This window comes from Canis aureus, chromosome 21 (genome assembly GCF_053574225.1).
Source record: "Canis aureus isolate CA01 chromosome 21, VMU_Caureus_v.1.0, whole genome shotgun sequence".
Taxonomy (NCBI): Eukaryota; Metazoa; Chordata; class Mammalia; order Carnivora; family Canidae; genus Canis; species Canis aureus.
In genome coordinates this window covers 32,609,868-32,631,227 of record NC_135631.1, presented here as the reverse complement: position 1 = coordinate 32,631,227, position 21,360 = coordinate 32,609,868, and the positions used below count along the sequence as shown (strand labels likewise).

General features: G+C 39.1%; 1 protein-coding gene and 1 long non-coding RNA gene across 7 annotated transcripts in view; one reads left to right on the top strand and one right to left on the bottom strand.

Annotated features, from left to right (window-relative positions):
- Positions 1 to 21,360, bottom strand: part of SEMA3A (semaphorin 3A) — a 454,575-nt gene that overhangs the window by 179,053 nt on the left and 254,162 nt on the right. For 3 of the 6 annotated variants that reach the window (XM_077863814.1, XM_077863816.1, XM_077863815.1), the window contains exon 3: positions 19,643 to 19,836. In XM_077863814.1, the coding sequence (XP_077719940.1) occupies positions 19,643 to 19,754 (112 nt within the window). In that variant the 5' untranslated portion in view covers positions 19,755 to 19,836. Of the gene's footprint in view, positions 1 to 13,034; positions 13,380 to 19,642; positions 20,289 to 20,313; positions 20,384 to 21,360 lie in introns of those variants that run through there. The other 3 variants (XM_077863817.1, XM_077863813.1, XM_077863830.1) reach the window with 3 other exon arrangements.
- On the top strand, positions 9,703 to 11,364 carry LOC144292882 (uncharacterized). The gene is made up of 2 exons (XR_013360266.1): positions 9,703 to 9,892; positions 10,264 to 11,364. It is a non-coding gene; the product is annotated as an uncharacterized LOC144292882 (long non-coding RNA).

The window sequence follows — 21,360 nt, the reverse complement described above, 5'->3', positions numbered from 1 at the left end:
ATTGATGATAGATTTCATGTTAAGTATTCTTCATAACAATTAAAAATAATTCTAAAACTTCTTTTTTCTTCCAACTTGTCGGACTTGTTCTACTTTGGGCTTTGGCTTCTTTATCCATAAAAGGATGGGAAATGTCTACCGCCTAGAGTGGTTGTCATGATTACATGAGGCAGTTTACACAAAAATCTTAGCACTATTTCTGGCTAATAATAAATATTCATTAAATGTGATTGTTGATTTTTTTTTACCATCTCCATTACTCACTGTAACAGAAACACCAAAGTTTTTTAAATGTAACTTTTAAAAAATTGTTTTATTTCTAACCTTATTCAAATATCAGTATACATCAACAGTGGAGAATATCCATCATCCTCAGTAGAAAGGAATAGGAAGCCAGCATGTCAGTGCTTCACTTATGTCAGATGATTATTTTGAATGTCTGCTTTCCCTTGCTTTTGAGTCACGAGGGTTCATCAGCAGTACATGGGGAAGTTTAGTAATCAGCATTCGGTGTTACTTGGGACCCTGATTCTAGGGTTGAACACTGGAATTTTCTTGAGAGCAAATTCTGTTCCCTTCTTTGGAGTCATCTGGATGACTTAATGGCAGAGCATGAAATAAACAGATAAGTAGTTTTGGTTATTTAAATGATAGCCAGTGAATGGTTTGACTGGAAACCTAGAACAGTCCTTTGACTTTTTCCCCCTCAATATTAGTACATCCATTGCTTTGAATAGAGCAATAGGATAAACATTTTATCAGGTGGATGCATGTACTATTGAAAGCTCGATATATGAATCTTACATGTCTGGAAGTAGGCAAAGGAACAGACTCTACGTGAACCTTGCCTGCCCCACTAAAGAATGCTCTGAAGTTTTATAGCAGTTTTTATTTATGGTCACAGTGATTCACCAACACTAACAAGCATTAAATTTTCACAGCACTCCCATCACTTTATTTGGCATGGGAAATGGTAAATCTGTGACAGCCTAAATATGGAATTCTGATTAAAACTCTCAATATTTTTTCTAAGAATAATTCTATCAGTGGCTCCCTTTTTAATATATGCAATATCTTATTTCTTTGAATTTATAAATTATTTAGAATGCAGTTCTTAAATTTCAGTAGATACAAATCTTGGTACAAAGTGCAGATTAAGAGGTTATTCTGTGGTATGTTGTAAATTGCTGAAGCAATTTAAATAAAGGTCCCAATTAGCGTGACTGGTAAGAACTTTGAAAAAAGGAGCAGCCAAGTCAAAAAATTACTATCCAGACTGGAATAGAGATCAGAGGGGTGTAAATATGTTTTCTATTGGGATTTCTACCACAAATGGTTCTCTCTTCCTGTATTTAATGGAAAACATGCCATGAGTTTGATGTATACCTATCAAAAAGTAAAAAGCCCCACATCCATTATCTTCTAAGATGTATGAGGATATTTACTTATGAAAGATGGCAGGACAAACCACCAGGGTGCCAGATTCATGCCCATCAGAGTCTGGAACAGTGGCTTAAAAAAGAGCATGTTTCCCCAAAGACAATAGTAGAAAAATCAGTATTTGTAAACCAACTGAGCAGCTGATCTTCATATGCTTAACATCTAAGACTCAAGAGTAGTGTTGCAAAATGTCTAAGTATTTCTTTAAGTGTTTCACAGAATTCTCAAGTCTAACAGAGCAACATTCCATATTCACTCACATTTCCTAGCTACTCTGAGAATGTCAATTTGTGAACTGGAAGCAATGACTGATTAAATTTAGTGAATAATTTAGATAATTCAGTCTGGAGCCATCTTTCCAATAGAATGTGTTCATTTTAGAGGATGCAATGGTCAATTTCAGTAGTGAAGATAACTGGCTCTGGAAATTTAAAAAAATGGCACCATTTAAGCCTTCTTTCATTGTTACATAATAATGGACATAAAACTTGGGCCATAAGACTGGACACTTGAGTGGTGCTATCAAGTTTCTTGAAAAAAATTTTGGAATAAGCTCCTATGATTAGGAATACCCAGGAAGGAAAGTCAGGAAAATGCTACTTCAAACAGTTAAAAGGACATAATGAAGCAAGTTCATTGAAATAAAGCTCACTCTTCTGTATGAGTCATTCAAGTGAAAATACTTAAAAGAATAGAGCTGTAATCCAGCAGAATGACTTTACAATTGTAATATTGGATGAGAGAACTGTAGGGATCCAACAGAGGCTTTACTGTATGTGGCTGTTATGCTTCATAAAGCATGTTTCAATCCATGACGTATCAGAAGGCACATTGTAATAAACAACCTACATATAGGTTACCTGTGTTTGCATATCCTTGGTAGTCCATGTATTTTATTCTCGTAAATGACTATGATATCATATCTTAGTCTTTTACCTATAGCATCTGCCATTAAGTGTCACATAAGGTAAAAATCTCTTTCTGTTCTTGTCCTGAGCTAAAACAAACTACATATTGTTAGGCACAATTTCAACAATAAGTGAAATATAATGAGATTATTGGAGCATTTGGTAATAACAATTTTTATGCATTTCATGCATGATACCTATTATATTCACTTCTCATAAAGTATATTCTGAAAACACCCTCACTTAGTTACTATTGTTATATAACTCAGTATCATTTATAAATTTAAATATTTTTGTAAGTTAAGAGTTTTCTGTCTCAACTGAATGATAGAAGAAAAACTGAAGTGTGAACCAGTATATATATATATATATATATATATATATATATATATATGCACACATACACACACATTTGAACCAGTATATTTTTATATTTTTAAGTAAAGTTTCCTCTTTCCCGGTCCTGACTCATAGCTTTTATTACCTCTCATAGATCCCATTTTTCTGATCTGATTCACTCCTATTCCCTTAAGTTTGTCTTCTGGGTAGATCACGTGGACAACCCTATTATTAGCTAGAACTACTGGAGTATCAGTCACCCTGCTCTTTCAACTCTTTCTTGTTTTATACATTGGCCTAGTCACTGCTTATCAATCTTCTCAGAAGAGAAGAAGAATAGAAAGTCAAGCACAATAATTAGTATATCTACATCATCAAATGGAGCCACTTTGACTGAAATTATTCAACCCTGTGATTAACAAAACAGAGGGAAAAGGCAAACAAACTGTCTTTTTCCCCTCCAAATATAGCTTATGTATTTACTTAATTGCTCCCATTTTATCTCAACTCCTCACTTATCTCACTTATACCCTTCCCTCAATCCTCCTCTTATCTCTCTCCTTGTGAAGAATACCTCTTGTGCTTTTCCATTACACTTATTATCTATTTTGGACTTTCAACCACTTGACCTGATACTCATAGTGTGAGCCATCCTTATATTTTCTATTAATGTCTAATACTTAACTAGACATTCGCTATGCCAACCCTTTGCTTCATGTTCCATGTGTATCCCTTGTTATTTATTTACTTACTTATTTAGATTTATATTTATTTTAGAGAGCTCATGAGCAGAGGGAGGAGAGGTGAGAGGGATAGATTCTCAAGGAGACTCAGCTGACCACAGAGTGTCTGATGTGTGCCTCGATCTCAGGACCCTGCGATCATGACCTGAGCCCAAACCAAAAGTCCTAAGCTTAACATACTGAGGCACCCAGGTGTCTCTCCCCTCTGATACATTTTAGAAAGATACCTTCCAGGCCTCATGTAATCTACACAATCATCTGAAATGGCAGATCTTTTAGTATCCCCATCTTACAAATAATCATTGAGTTTTAGGGAGGTTTTCAATTAGTACCTGAACTTATCTCATATGTTTTTCTTAAATATGACTATGCAAACTCAAATGGTTAAATATTTAATGAAATGTCCTGGAATGTCTCCTTTTGTTGTAAATTTATTCCCATTACCAGAATGCTCTCCATTCTTCTTCTGTCTTACATGTAAGCCAACAGGCTTTCTGATGCCCACCTCAAGTATTTCTTCTCAAAGACTTCCCTGATCCCTCGCTTCTCTGTAATATTTTACTTTTCTAGACTCACAGTTCTTTGTTGGGATACATTACTCTTCACACATTTGCCCCAGAATGTGTGTTTTGACATACTTACCTTCTCCACTAAATATGAGCTCCGTGGGAGCAGAATGCATGCATCTTTATCGCACAAAGCCCATAAATTACAATATACTTCATTTCATATTATATTAGTAGATATAGAAATGATAAAATATTACAGAGAATCATCAATTACTGACATTTTTAGATTTTCTGAATTGGCTTTTACTGCCTCAGTACGTGCCATACCTTTCCATAAAAGATTAAATTAATGTTGCTATTTTAAATAAGTTGTACAAACTAATGTCCCATGTGTCCAGTCTGTTCTTCTACCAGAAAGGCCTTCCCTATTGTTCCTTGCAAAATTTTCCATACTCTTGTAATCCAGTGTAATTCTTACTCCCTGTAAAACATGTTTTCCTCATTCTCAATAGCATACCATAAAATAATTAACAAACCACTGTTACCTCTAAACATCACAGCATTTGTTTTACATATAAATGATGGACCAAACTTCCTCATCATCGAGTACTGTAATTTATCAAACACTGTGTTGTGATGTTTTTAAGAAAACAGAGTAATTTTATGTATTTTTCTATTCCTAGTAATCATTACAGTGATCGATACAGATTTTTGTTATTTTGCATTTAAAGAAAGAAAACTAATGCTTATTTTTATTATATCTATTTCTTTGTCAAGGAAATTTGATTCAATTTTTTATGTCCAAAATTTATGAAATGTTATGAAGTACATGTACACGTATCAACATGCACACATATTGTATATAAGTAGAAAGAATAGGCAAAAGACAAATTGATATCATGCTCATAGAAAAAAGAGGGAATGCATTTATTTTAATAAAGAATAACTGTAGCCAACTGTAATCTACATATGGCAACCCCAGTTAATAAAATTGAAAGTTCTGAAAGTTGCTGAGAGTACATCTTAAAAGTTCTCCTTACAAGAAAAAAAATTCTGTAACCTATATATGGTGGACGATGTTAACTAGACTTATCGTGGTGATCATTTGCAATATATACAAATACTGAATCATTATATATACACCTGAAACTAACACAATATTGTACATCAATTATACCCAATGAAAAAGTAAAAAATAAATAAAATACAACCCTAAGCAAAAGTTTCTCTGAGACAGACTGACATAATTATGTCTTACTACAGCCACTCACATATTAACAATTACATCAGGTAAAACAATATTTGCCGTTGAATATTGTGTCCTAGAAATAATGTAACAGCACAAAGTAGCACTGTATTTCACATTTATTGTACTTTACTAGAAGAACACTTAAAATTCATCACTGACTATTTTTACATTTAAGTTACCATTAAAAAGCAAGTTGCTCTTTGTGATGTGGTTATAATTTATAACCACAGACAGTCTAAGTTTTTAAGCTAAGGCTATACCTCACCTTCACATATCATTTACATATACTGATTGCTTCCACATGTCTGGCATAAGGTAAAATAGTTTATGAGCATTGTAATATGGCGAAAGCCACAATGAAATAAAATTCATCTTTGTCTAGAGTACCACAGAAATTTATTCATGCTGGTGCATAAAGTGTTTTCCAAAGGAATTCTGCCTTCCAGAAAAATCCTTTAAAAGCTGAGTGTGGTAAGTGTCACCTCCCTTCTTAAGGACGTCTAGCTTTCCGAGTCTGGCTTCCAAGTGTCTTCTGTTAGACAAAAGCCCCTTTAAGTTTCTCTCAACATGTTCTTCATTCTATTTACTGGCTTCAGACTGCAAGTTTATTTTCTTGATGACTGAATATCCCCTTTCCTGCAAATGGGTGATTTGCAATCACAGGTGGTAATGGAATTGGTCAGAAAGCCCCAGACTTTACATCTACAGTGTTTCATTCAGACTCAGGGACACATTAAATAGAAATATTGTGTTAATTCCTATGTGAATTCAGCACTCTTTAAGTTGTCATGAAGGATGTTGTGTCTTCACGGACTAAGTCATAACAAAATAATATTCAAGGCAACCATTACACCATTTAAGAGGATATGCTGCAAGTACAGGAGCAAATAAAACTCGTCATTTCCTGGTTATTTTTACTGAATATTAAAATGACTGACTTTGGTTCATGTTGAAACATGAATTGGAACTTACAGTCTGTAAGATGCAGGCAACCCTTTCCTTAAGAAACAGGTGCTTCCTTGCTCAGCTGGCTCAGTAAATATTCAGAGCCAGAGACCTGCCTTCATCCTCACCACGAGCTTTATATGTACATTTACAGATTCCATTGAAGTTACACTTGAAGCTTGGTCCAGCAATAGGTCAACATCGAGTCATTTAGCTTCACCAATGCAGGACGGAAAGGCTCAATGTTAGACTTGGCCATTTTTTTTGATTGTTTACTTTCAACACCAGCCTATGACAAAGTCTCCTTAAATGTTCTCTGACTGGCTGACATTGACAAACTTAATGTTTTTTTAACATTAACACTGTCATTTACAAGTCTTTGAAGTAAGTGCACTACAAATAACACAATTGAGATTTTCTTTGTATTTTTATTATTATTAATCAAACTCACAAAATAAGTAACAGACAATACGTGCATGCATACTAACACCAAGGAGCAAAACCCAGTGATCTAGAACCTTCTATGTACCAAGTCAGTGATTGGTCATCTTACAGCGTATTGTTATTATCCCGATACCAGCCTCCATAAAGTAGCTATTCTCCCACATTAGAGAAGGGCAACCTGAGGTTCATAAAGCCGACAACATGCCACATCCTAACACCTAAAAAATGCCAGAGTCAATTCAATGTTTTCTTCACTATGCTGAGATTCCTCTTGTCCTTGTGAAATCTCTGTTCTAGTAGCTAAATTAGAAAAAGCCACAGATTTTCATTTAGCCAACAAGCCAGGGTTTGAACACTATAAACACAGCATGACTTCCAATTTAAAAACACTAAATAAAGATCATATGTATTATTAAATATATTTATTTTGCACATTCCAAGAATGGAATGTTGGAATTCATTTTACACATTCCAAGAATGTGAAATTTTATTCTTTTGGAAACATGAAAAGGCAGTAAATCTGGCTGTTCAGGTAGGGCACATGAGAGACATTCAGCTATTACCTCTATCTTTTGGTTCCCTATGAAAACTAAATTGCTTGAAAAAGATGGTATAATATGTACACTGGAGAATCCATTCGGGAGAATGAGGCCCACAATGTGTGTTACATGTGGTACACCTCGGTGGTAGAGACTGAGCTCTGTACCAAAGAAACAAATTACTGTAGCATCACTAATTTCACTTCTGTACATGGCATCTGCCTAAAATAATCTAAACAGATTCTTTCAAAACAAATGTGCTAATATTTATAAAGCTGTGGACAGAAATACTGTTAGAGGCTAGACAGTTTTCTCTAATTTGACAGCTAAGGAGCAATGCCAGTGAGACAAGTATTCATCTTATTTCTGATGACACAACATTGAACTAAACAGACACTGACTCTGCCCTGCCTTGCTAAGTGATCTCAGGCATGCAAGAAAAACTTTTTTCTAGTCACTTGGTCCCATTTTGCTGTTATGCTAGAAATCTTTCTCAAGAAGCTGTCTGGATTAGGAGGTTGAATGATAGAGAGAGGATGTGTGCTCTGTTAGAATGTGCCAAGGGAACCTTAATTCTGTTCTGAATAGCCACCTCGGGAAGCAAAAGAAGGCCGAGACTCTATTGAACATGAAGAACATGCAGTGAAAGCAAGAAACTCCATGGCTCTGGGCCAGTGTGTAAGAGCCTAATGGGGAATTGGAGTTTTAGGAGTAGCTGCTTTGTCTGAGCACAGCTTCCAATTCTGTCCAGTTAGAACCAAGTGCAGAGCAGTGAATCCCTGTACACTAGCCCAGGAGAAGAAAAAAATCTATTAAAGAAGGATGAGCCCGCATAATATAGTAACCTGAGAACAAAGATGTCACTCTTGATATCTTTGCTCTGCCCAAATAGTAACATTGTGGCAGAGTAAGATATACGCACAACATCTCATCAGAAGTCCTAAATGTGTGCTCCGCCATAAATCTAAGGCAATTTCAAGGAATTAATATGTAATAGAGTATTTTAGGTGGATGGCTGTATCCTAAATGATGCTAGATTGTTGGATTTTAAAATATTATATGAAAACACAAATACCTGCCATTTTCTTTAAATACAACTTGCATTTTTCTGGACATGTGAAAAATGTATTGCTCTGTGTAGATAAGTCAGAGCTACATGCCTACATACGCAGTCTCTGTGCCCCAGGAGAACAAGGTCATTATAAGAGGCCCAATTTGAACTGTAGCCATTTGTTTCAGAATCTTGCTTCAGCATCTCAGATGATGCCTCATTAACTCAGAACTGAAGGCCAGCTACCAGGTTTCTGGATTCCTAAAGCACTGGTTTGCACACACCACTCATTTACAAACTTTAAAAGGTTTCATCATCTACTGTTCAAACCTGAGATTTGCATTTTATAACCTGTTTCAAAATTTTCTATCATTCGATATTTTAACTGCCTCTGCAGCCATAAATGACCTTGCCTCCGATCACGTAGTTCACTTTCTGTAAGGGGCTCTGTCTCACACTCCAATCTATTGTATGTATGGTCTCATCTCTGCTCCTTAGCAATCCCACCTAGAATGATTATCTGCCATCTCCTCACTTATTCCTTCAACCACTTCATGAATTTAATGAGGGGCTATTGTGTGCCAGACTCTATATTTGACTGAGAATAGAAAATGGATAGGGACACCCAGTTGGCTCAGTTGATAGAGCATGTGACTCTGGATCTTGGATTTGTAAGTCAGAGCACCACGTTGGAGGTAAAGATTAGTTAAAAAATAATAAAATCTTAAAAAAGAAAATGGATAATGAGGAGTATGATGTTAAAAAACTGACAATCTGGGTCTTTTCCCCCTCCGAGCGATTAAGTTTCTCCAGGAGAGTTACCATATACTATTTCATATTTTGCCTCTTCAAAAACCTTATGAAAGGAGATACTCAAGTCAATGTTTACTGGTGGGAATGGCATCAGTAAACAGTGAAGCTGGTAAAGGTGCACCCAGGAAGGAAAGTTCACAGGTGTGATGTGGGAAAGTCGGTACCGGGTGGGGGCATGGTTGGGGCTGCAAGGAGCAGAGAGTTTCACTCTCCAGTTACTCCCAGGTGTTACATCACACGCCTAGTTGCAGAAATTTAAAAACTTATTGTTCTTGAATTCTCCAGATCCTCCCCATGCACAATCATTTACTAAATCTAATGTTTCTTTAATATGTCTCATCTTCAGCCTTCTTCTCTCATTTCCATTATCATGGTCCTTATGCAGGGATTAATTTCCTCATATCTGAACAACTCCAAGACCTCCAATTAGTTCCCTCTATGCCCTAGACTCCTTTAAGTTAATCATACTTTTAGGTCAAGCTAAGGAGTTTGGACTTTCATCAGTAACATTTTAAAATAAAGGAAAGGCATAATTAGATTTGAATTTCAGAAAGAATTGTCACCAGTAATGATGGAAAGAAGAGATGGTAATTAAAGGTGGCCATTGCCATAGTAGGGCAAGCAATGATAAGGATCTGACTTAACCTGGAAGGGAGAACAATGCAGATTTAAATGACTCAAGAAATAGAACCCATAGGACATCTAGTTAGATGCGGGGGAGGGGGCAGCGAGGGAATGAGCAAAGATGCTACTGGTCTGGACAACTGGGACAAAACGACAATGTTCTCTGAAACTGGGGATAAGGAGGACAAATACATTTGTAGAAAGGTCAATGCTTACAGCTTTGAACAAGTTGAGTTGGCGTTCCCTGCGAGAGAGATCCAAGTGTAGACATTCTGTAGCCTTCGAAGTGTAAGTGACAACACCCCAGAGTTTGTAGCATCTGGGGAAACAGGCAGGGGGGGGGGGCAGATGGGGAAGAGCTCCCTGGGGAGACACTGGTACCGAAATTCTGGTTGTGTGAGCTTTCTGCTTCTGGGTCATCACTTGGGCAACATTCTACATCTCAAGGACCAAGGAGGCTATTTTGTCCTTTAATCAGCATATTTTGTAGGTGTACAGCTGAGGCAAATGGACTAAAATTATGGGAACCACAACCTCTGTGCTCACACAATGTCTAGTTTAGATCATTAGGTACATGCATGGAGAAGGCGGCAATTTGCTGAAAATTTTAAGTGGCATGATTACCTAATTAAGAAATTATCATTCTGTTTGCTCTTCAGGAGACCCATCTGATAAAAATGAAAAGTTCTAAACCTCTTCCTGAGAGAAACGTAATGGCTTTTAATTTTTGAGGCCTAGAAATTTTTCCATAGTTCCCAGGGGGGCGGGGGGTTAATAGGATTTTCTTTCAAAAGGAGAGGCTTGAACAAGACTTATTTGGAGAAGACAAGAAGATACTGGATTAAGACTTTTTCTCGGGCAAAGATGGGGATGGAGGATAGGGGAGGATCGGGGAGGACAGTGGCCCGAATCAGTTGAAAAAAGATGGTATCTTTGAAATCTGGAAAGAGGGAGGACTACTGTATTGGGAGAATCTGTGTCCTGCTCATGCCGTGCACTCTCGAGGTGGAACAACCTGAGAGCAGAAACACTGTGCATTCTGGTGGAAGCAAGACATTTATGCCACTATGGCCTAGCGCCACCATGCTGGGATGCTCGGTGGACGGGCCACTGAAAGGGACACGTTGGGACCCTCCTTGAGTAGGGATGCCTGGGAGAGAACGGAGCAGCCCACTAGCCCGCGACGCTGTTGGGCAGAAGGTGCTCTGGGAAGGTCACACACCAAAGCTCAGGGGAGCATAGCCAATCCTGCAGTACCCAGGACCTGACATCAAGCAGAGGGAGAGATCCGCTATTTCTCAGCATTCCACTTCCCACAAAACACGAATATATGTGATTTAGAAAAATAAGGACTTGAATGTAACTTAGCCTGTATTTGTTGTGAATTTACACACACACACGTACTACATATAAACACAGTGATTTATGGAGTTCATCTATATATAATTTTGCAACTATAATCACACTATGACCAAATTTCCAGAAGTGACCACAAACCAACAACTTTGCCTAATAAATTATGAAGTGACCCAAGATTTTCCAAGGCTGTTTGTTAAAACCAATGTTTTCCTAAGCGAACGAGAGAAACATCCAGAATAACAAAGTACTAAGCAGATTAAAATATATGCAGTATATAACTCTGCGATTAAAGATGGTGCATAACAGGAATACACCATGAAAGGGACATTTTAATACTGATACTCATCATACGGGTGATGTTGGTGTCTTCATATTAAAAACAAACATGATTTATAAAACTAGTAACTGCTTTTTTAAAAGAATTTATTTATTTATTAAAGAGAGACGTGGGGGCGGGTGGGGGGGGGCAGAGACACAGGCAGAGGAAGGAGCAGGCGACTCGATTCCGGGTCTCCAGGATCACACCCTGGGCCAAAGGCAGGTGCTTAACGACTGAGCTATCTGGGCTGCCCAAGTAACCGATTTTTTCACAAATTATTGGAAGAATGGTTAACAAAATAATAAAGCAGAAAAAAATAGGAAATAGGAAAACAAGAAGAAAACTGCATTCTAATCCAGCAGATTTTCTGATCTCGGGGAATTACGCTCACAGCGTTTCCACACTGGGAAACTGAACTCAACTGCCCCTTCTTTCTTCCATGGGTTAGAAAGCCGCCTGGTGCCCGGTCAACGTGCTTTGCAGACAAATCCCAAGGACAGACGGGCCCTGGGGTCCGTGGAAAAGCTCTGACAAGTGGGGATCGCTCGGGCCGACCTCGTTTCTGGTCAGGCGCAGAGCGGCGCAGACCGGGCCGCGCTCCCAGCCTGACGAGGGGCCGATCTGCTCGGCATCACACCCGGGGCACAAGGGTCGTCGCCGTGCGCCGCGCCAGAAGCTTCGGGAAGATCCGCGGTCTACCGGAAGGAGAGCCGAGTCCCAAGAGCCAGGCGCGGGGGGCGGGGCTCCCGACCGCGCTTCTGCCCGTCAGTGTCCGCGTCGCCCGAGGTCCGCTCCGCGCACCCGTCAGCCGCAAGGTCCACGGCCGCCTCCAGGGAGGCTCGGGCTCCCGCGGAGCCGCTGCACCCAGGCGCCTACTTACTCGAGAAGCCGTCACGCGCCGTAGTGTTCTGTGGGGCCGTGTGCGCTTTACACTCAGAATACAAGCAAAAGTATTACGGTAACGGAATTTGTAAGTGAAACACGAAACGCCAGCTAACGAAAGCCTAGGCGCACGGGGACGGACTCTTGCGGGATGAGCACAACACGCCCAGTTTATTCACTTGAAACTTCAAGTCTGAAGATAAAAACGTTACGACTGCTAACGCACGTGCTAGGATCCCCAAGCGCCCGCCTACTTTTGCTTTGACCTCAGGTCCCAACGACTGTCCCGGCTTCCCCCAAATCCTCCCTCCCGGGCGGCCCGGACGCCCTAGCCCCAGCGCCGGCACAGCGGCTCGTGCGCGCAGCTCCGCACCCGGCCGTCCCTCCCGCGGGCTCTCCTCCTCCCCGCGGACCCCGCCGGCCCCGAACCGCCGTCCCGCCCCCGCACCCCGGCCCCTCGCTCCCCGCGCTCGCACTCTCGCTGCGTTGGCGAGTGTTCCCCACGAGGCTTGGACCCAGGCCCTGGCGTTGAGGCGAGCTGCCCGCGCTCCTTCCCGGCCGTGCGCCTCCCGGCTCCACGACCGAAGAACCGCAAGCCCTCCGGTGGTCGCCCACGACACGACCCAGGTCCTCGCCGGGCTGCGGACCTGCCAGCCTTAGGGCCGCGCGATCCTCCCCGCGTCTTACCCACGTGACCGGATGCCAGGCGCCTCGTCGGGGGCACGCTGCGTTCACAGTGGATCCGGCCTGTGGCGCCGCGCGGCCCTCACACCGTCCGCACACTTCCGGGGGGCCCGCCTCACACCCTCTGCACACTTCCGAGGGGCCCCGCCTCAGCCCATCCACACACGTCTGGGCACACCAACTCACCCCGTCCGCACACTTCCGGGGGCCCCGCCTCACACCCTCCGCACACTTCCGGGGGCCCCCGGGCCGAGCCGACGTACGGCGCAGGCGCGTCCTGTCCGCTCTTGCTTACTAAAGAGGCGTTTCGCGCTTCAGAAGCCACGCGCGTCAGAGGGGCCCGGAGTCGGCCTTCGCGCCCGGCCGCTGAGCGCCGACGCTGCGCCCGAGCCGACCGGCCTTGGGGCCGCCAGTGCGGCGCCGCGGGACCGGCTCCAGCCGCAGGCCCTGCAGAGGCCCCGACCGGTGGGCAGCACGGCTCCCGCGGTTCCCGGACGGGGCCCCCGGGGGCGCGGCTGCGGCGGATCCAGGGCGTCCCTGTGCCGCGGTCAGCGCCCCGGGCAAACCTGGCAGGTGCAAGGATGCCCCGAGGCTGCGCTCTCCAAGTCTCACCCGAAGCTTGGAGAAAAGACTAAGACGACAGAATCGCGTTGCTGCTTCCCGTCCGCCCCTAGCCGGCGGGTCTGCGCGCGGCAGGCCTCCTCGCCCTGCGTTGGACGGAGCCCAGCTTTGCTGCTGTTGGGCAATAGTGTGTGAATTCCCTATTTATACCGATGTTTATGTCTTGGCAACAGAAGGAGATAGTAACGGAGCCTTCGGACTTCTTCATGTCAGATACAATTTATTGATTCTTCCTTATGTTTAATTATGATAATAATTTAAAACAACCCACAAATCAGAAGGAGTCACTCTTAAAAATACACGGAATGTGATTTACTAAACATTTTACGGTCCGGGTTAGCTAGTCTGCCATGGGGACGGCTGGCAGCAGTGCCGCGGCAGGCTGCATCGTTTCTGCTACGAACATTCTTTGATTCAGACTTAAGAAATATATATGAATGTATATAGAATACTTATTATACATACAGACACATGAAACTGCCTTTCCACCATTCTGATTGTTCGGGACTACTGGTCCCTATCTGAGTTAAAAAATACTCTGTATTTGCTTCCAACAACCATTTACTTTTCTAGGATCCAGCTGTACCAGTAAATGTATGCAAAGAACCTACCGAAATCTTGAGCAAATTGCATTTTAACTAATGCTTCTGCTTTCTGCATGTTACATCTCCTGACTTACGCCAGTTTTTCCACACTTGGCCTCCACACGTTGCCCTGTGTATATTTATCCTAGCAGCCTGCCCATTCCAAACTAATGAAAGAGCTGTCACAAATTGCTAGTGCCACCTATTAGTGGAAGCATAGAACTGCAAATCATGATGATTCCTTTAAATAGCACCTTAGAAGTCCTGAAGGGTAAAACCTATCCCAAGACTCACACTTGTTGTAATTTATGTTTACAGCTGCTGGTCTTTTTAAAATAAGCTTTCACTGCATGCACTAAACTTAGATGCTGTCATGAGTTTTGGAGCTTTTACCTACAACTTTGCACTAATGGATCAATTTATATAGATTTTTTTTCATACAGGTTTGATACGTGAATTCATATGTAACTCTCTATGATAAAATATCACAACTTTGAAAACAAATGCTGTTAGTGATTGATTAAAAATTTACTTCGCTACTGGTTTCTCTGGAAGCTTTTAGTACAATTGAAGAATAAGTTCTATTCATCATAGTCCTGACTTCAGATACAAAATTCTCCAAAATATGTAAAGGTGTAATATTTTGGCCTTTGAACTGTGATGTGTAGGGGTATCACTGAAGTTTAAATGAGAAAAACTGGGTTAAGAAGTTAAGCCACAAAATTTCTTATTGCCGACTTAAGTTCATGATAACTTTATAAGCTAAAGTACATATCTGAAATACAATGATACATTCACACTAAGCATAAATAGATTATAATCTATAATCAAAAGTTTACATTTATTTCCTTACTAGGAACATAAAGATCATATTAATTAATTTTAATTAAATTTATTCTTGAAAGATCTTTCATCTGCATGAATGTTTGAATATAGAATTTAAATGTAATTAAACAAAAATTGTAACATTTTTGTTAATTATGTTGTTTGATTTATATGTGATAATTGCAAGTAAGAAAACAAAGAGAAATTAGTTATCACAGATCTCTCTATACATCTATTTACTTGCCTAAATATTCATGTTTTAGTAATAGAGTCACGGAAATAATTTATTCACGTCAGTAGTGGAGTCTTGGAAATAATTTAACAACATAAAAAAGTTAGAACTGGAAAAATTATCTCTTCAGTATTCAGGTTTATTTAAGCTAGTAATAACTGAATACCATTATCAAAATTTGGTGGGTTAGAGTTTTGTGGTGTCAGTTATTTTCCTGCTTGCTAAAAGTCTGCACTGTATAAATTATTATTTCAAAGCCCAATCAGGATGGCAGCTTTATTCAGAGAAGCCACAAACAGGAGACTTTCACTAGCCCTCATTTGATCTGACCAGCATTGGATCACAAGGTGTGTGACGGAGCATCTTGTTTTATTTCTCATTATTTTGCCAGAAGATATTTGTTGAGTAGGTGAATATACATTTCTAGTTTTTAGTGTGTTTAAATTGAAGATTTCAGATTCAAAACATGATTTTTAAAGTTAACAATTTGAGAAGAAAAGGCCATATTAAATAAGAATCAGTAAGTCAGAAACCTTATGTCAAACATGCAGTGACTATGGGAGAAAAAATATTGCAATGATTTTATAACTTCTTTGTTCTGAGTGTGTGTGGTAGAGCTATTCTCTACCTTTCATAGAAACTTTTCTTTTTAGCTCTGAGGAGATTATTAGTATAAGACATATTCCATCCTATACAGTCATATGAGTCTTGAGATAGTCATGAGGACTTTTCAGGGGACCCAAAACATCTTGCCCACTCTAAAATAAATATATAAATACATAATTTCAAATATGAAAATCATTGTAAACCAGTAACAATTTTGTTTGTACAGCATTCGTATAGTTCAGAATGTGTAGGTTGTCAAGATTAGTTTTCTCAGCTATAAAACATTAATAAAAAGTTTTGTCATTAAAATATACTCATATATTCATATATACACACACATATATATGTAGGTATGCGTGTATCTGTGTGCTCTAGTAGAAGTAAAGAAAAATCTCTAAAAAGTCAACAAGTTTAATTAGTAAATCATTACTCGCATTTTTTAACTCTAGAGTGATCATAACGTACTGAGCAATGGGGAAAAAAACTTGTAAATTTTATTTCATAATTTTTAATTAAATGTTATCTTCTGTTATCAGAAAGATACATGTGAGAATTTTGATTTGACTGATAATTTCATTGTTGTGATAATTAAATGACTCTTGAGGGGGGAGCTTTACAAAGTATAAAAAGAAAGCCTTTAAAACATTTATTTAAGTGCTATTTACTGAGTCCTCCCTCTGCAAGTAAAGTTAAAGGCATTGATTTAACCTTTGGATTCACATGATCACCATTCAGACTTGCATGTGTCTTTGATTTATCCTAAAACTGAAGCACACAATGTCCTGGAAAAGCTCATTACACTGAGTGATGGAACATTTGTCATTTGTTTAAAACCCCAAACCTAATTTATTTCCTTGTGATTTCCATAGGTTTTTCTGCAGTCTTCATGGTGCCACACATTCCAAAAGGAAGATTATATGATAGTCTGGTTTTTCATGAGAAAAGTGAAATTTGACTAGATTTGAAGGAGAAATAAACAGTTATGCATCAATTTTAAAAAGAAGCATTTTACAGTTTAGCTACATTACATATATTTAAGGAAGGCAAAAGTATCTCTGAGTGAATGTTCCTTGAGGATAATTTGTATGTGACTGCTGAGATTTACAGAGTTCTCACATTTGCTTCCCCCACAAGGATTCTAAATCAGATTGGTTCAGAGGAAAAGCCAGCATACCCCCATTTTTCTAATATTATCACTTCTCCAGATGGTCCTGAACACATCTATTCAATGCCTTTTCCTAGAAAGTAAAGAGGTACCTTATTAGATATATATGTACATCCACTACAAAGGCTGCCTTCTTGTTTTTCTTTTTTTCTTTCTAATTTAACATATCAAATCTCTTTCGTTTCCTACTAGGCAAGATGACAAGTGGAAAGTCAGCACAGTGATTGCACGAAACTTTGTCTTAGCAACCTGAGCAATGAGAGAGTTAATGGTGGATCTTTGAAAACAAGTGACCATGGGAAATTAGGGTTGGCAGGGATTTAACTCTTCATGAATCACGCTGGAATATTTTTAAGGGCAAAGCAGTGGATGTTTTAACCGTGTTTGACATCTAATTAAGGAGAAAAAAGGAGTAGCTAAAAAAAAAAAATTTTCTATTATAGTTTAGAAACAAAGTACTGACAATTGGCTACCAGGCATTTGCTTTGGCAAAACAAGTGTACATGTAGAGAGAAAAAGGTAATGACAGACCAATAAAATGACAGAAGAAAAATTGCTTGGGCCATTCCTTTTATTCTTCATGTTGTTGTTCATTTCACAGTTTATTTTACCAAATTGCCAAGCACTAGGTATTTCAATAGAATTGTTATGTAGGTGTGGGGCTGTTCAGATTAAAAAAAAAAAAAAAAAGAACTCAGAATAATTCTATTGGATACCATAGCTACAAGGAGTTTATAAAGACTGTCCAATATTAAAAAAAATTTAAAAAAGACTGTCCAATATATACATTTTGTCAATATACACAAGACAAATTTATAGCCTGTACACATATCAAAGGTATCAAAGGACTATTCTAAATAAATACTGTTTAGTATATAAAAAGGACTGGTACCTCTTCTATAATGGAGAGTAAATCAATCTATATTGCCATGGAAATAAAATTCTTGTGAAATAAACATATTTCTCAAATCTTACTTATTTTACAATTTATTTAGCATCTAATAAACAAGTATCTCCAAATCTAGTAGATCTTTAAATTGTTTTTCATGTTTCAAATTTGTTACTCTAAGATTATAGCATATACCCATCTGCATCTTTGAGAAGTAAAGTTGCATGTGAAACATACTCATAAGGCATATAAACTTGAATAAAATCAACCATCACCCTAATATTATTTGATGGCCATCCTCTCATCAAAGAATTAAAATGGAAAGCAAAAAAATGAGGAAAATACAGATGCCACAATATCATATACTATAAAAATAACTTAAAGGCAATAACTAGAGATATAATAGCGATTAGGTTAAATATTTAATAGGGGCTATGTAATTTTTTAAAATCTTGCATGATAAGCACAATTGCAGTTGTTTATGTTTTAAATCCATTCCCACTTTAATAACTAGGAAACTATTATACCAACAATAAATATATCTAATGTATTTTATCCAGCAAGTATTAATTCCAAATAAGCACATTTAATAGGTGTTGAATTTTCTAACCCAAAGTGTGAAAATTACATCTCTCTTTCCTATTTGCGGTCCTCATTCACACTAGAGCATTCAGAAAGAGATGTGCCCCATCATGTGAGAATTAAAGAATATGTTTCTGGCATAAGAGCAGTGTGCAGTAGACAGACATCTCTACAGATAGAGTCAATGATTTTCTTTTACATTATAGGCTAAAAACAGAATATAATTGAAGCTTCCCGCTGCCCCACCCCCAATTCCCGAAATCTGAGAATCATAAGAAAGCAACACCTTAGGGAATAAAAGTACTTGAGTTAAAACATTTTAATCTCCAACTCCATCTTACTAATATCCCAGTTATGTAAACATTCTCTTTCATTAAAAGTTTTATGTATATATAATTTTCAATCTGTGTTACCATTATTTGATACCTCTATCTATAAAATGTATCTAAACAAATGTAGAACAAATATTTTCTTTAAAGTCCTCATTAAGAACAAAGCATATGCATTAAATTGTAACCAAATAAAGTAGAGCAACCATGTGATAAAGCTTTTTGCCTTTCTTAAATTTATACTCTTTGAAAAGAAGTTCAGACAACTAGCTGTACAACCAAAAAGTAATACCTCCTCAATTCTCACTGAAGTACATATGGAATTAAATAACATTATATTTCAAAGGCTTTAGCTTTACACCAATTAGCCAAATACAGTCTTTTGTACAATCATAACACTGTGGAAAAACTAGTCTGTTCCCTCCAGTTTATATTCTCTTGGCAAACCATGATCTACTGCTTATGTTAAGCATCTGATTGTCAGATTTGAACAAACTGAATATTCATGATGATGATTAACCATTTAGTGCCTAAAACTAAGAAAATACAATTTATTATAACAATTACTCTAGGTGAAGCATTAACATCTACAAAGGGACTGTTTCTGCAATCATGTTTTTTTTAAAGCTATTTTCATAGAAGTAGAGTCAGAAAAATTAACAGAACATATGATCACATATACAGATCAGCATTTACCAGGCATTCAGCTCCTCTCTGCAAATGTGATTAAATGTTCTTTGTTTGCATTTAAATTGTCATATATCAAAAAGGAGACACGCTTTTATAAAAAAGTGTTTAAATCATCTCAGAAAGACACACACAATCACGTAGGTTTCCCAGGTTAAACTAAAGGTTTTATGGCTTGGGTTGGGAGGGAGTTCAAGGAATGAAAAGGCGGGGTGTGGGGGGGGCGGGGGGGCATGACAAAGCTAGCCGAAATAAAAGAAAAATAAAGATTTACCTTTGTAGGATAATTTCAGCCTTGGCACATTGTTCTTCCCATTTTGATAGTTTGCTGTCGCTGTAAGTAATACTCCCCAGAAAAGACAGGCAATCCTAGCGAGCCAGCCCATGCTGCAGACGCTGTGGGTCCCTCTGCTGCTTCAGCCTTCCCTCCTGTATTGTGCGGCCAGAGAAGTTCAAACAATCTGGGAACTGGAGGTAACAGGTGATTTAGGTCAGTTTCATTCATAAATGCAGACAATCAAGACCTCACGGCAACACTAACACCTCTTCTTCTGTAACAGTCACTGAAGCACAGAAACTTCAAACCCTCCAAAAAAAAAAAAAAAGAAAGAAAGAAAGAAAAGAAAAAAAAAAGAAAAAAAAATCGAGCCAGGCACCGGATAATGAGGCACAACTGTTGTGTGGAAAGAAAAAAAAAATTAACAAGGGCTGCTGCAGTGGTGCTTAAGAAGCAGTTCCTTTTATCTAGGCTCTTCTGATAGCCGGTGGCGGACTCTAATCCTGCTCTCTGCTTCATTCGGCTCCGGGGAAGCAGAATGAAAGGGAAAGAGAGAGAGAGAGAGAGAGAGAGAGAGAGGCAGGCACCGTGAGCAGCGCGGACTTTTCCTGTACACATGTAGGGAGAGATGACACAAGATCCCACAGACAGGTTTTCCCAACACTCACTAGACTGGCTGACAATGGGAGAGCAGTCGAGCTCAACCCACTCCCCTTCCCTCCTGTCACACAACACATGCAAAAAACATCTCCTGGAGATTAGAGCCGGGAGCAGAGCCCTCCAGCGTGCCTGTGAAAGGCATGTAGCTATAAATTTACTTCCCAAGGCACGCGTTGTTTTATAGCCATTTTTAGGTGCAATTTTGATTAAAAAAATCTGAATTCTGCTACCTACATAATTTACAACGGACACTCATGATAGAATTCCTTTGAACTTGTGCATCGTGTGTGTGCGTGTGCGTATATACACCTATAGATACGTACACGTATGCATATGTGTGAATGTCTGTATATCTTATTCACCATTAGAACTTTAACCACTGAAGGTCTTAAAGCCTTGTGAGAGATCATTCCCTCTTCCCAACAAACCCCCTTCCCCGCCCCACTGCAATTTCAGTGAAGAAATTCCTGGTAAAGCCCATTTCAACAATCAGCTCAAGACAAATATAGGTCCGCTGAGAATTACAAATTACAACTCAAAGGGATACTCAGAATTTAAAAACATCTACGGATTTCCAGCTTCTGGAATGCTCTGGCTAACATTTGTAATGCATCACATCTCATTAATTAAAGCCACTTCCCTAGTTTTGGTTAAAGGGCAGAGGAGGATGACAAAGTTCACAAAAGTCCCTGCTGAGTGTCAAGGACCAACATAAAGAGAGTATCTCTGGGTCTTCCTGAGCTGGTGAAGGGTTACTAAATTTTCTGTGCACACAAATGCTTGGACTCAGGCAGTCATACAGACACCATTAGTCTGTTCCTAAATAGGCATTTTGTCTGAGGTGTTTCAATTTCCTCCTCTATTTTTCTTTCGATTTTCCCCAAAGCTGATATGCTGATAACCCTATCAGGGGGGTGTTACATAAAAGTTAATAGGACACAACTTTCCCTTCTTTACTCCTCCACAAACAATCTCTGTTCTAACTCCCCTCCTCCCCTCAGCACAATTGAAATACAGAAGAGCGAACTCTACTCCCAGAGTATGGAAATTACTCC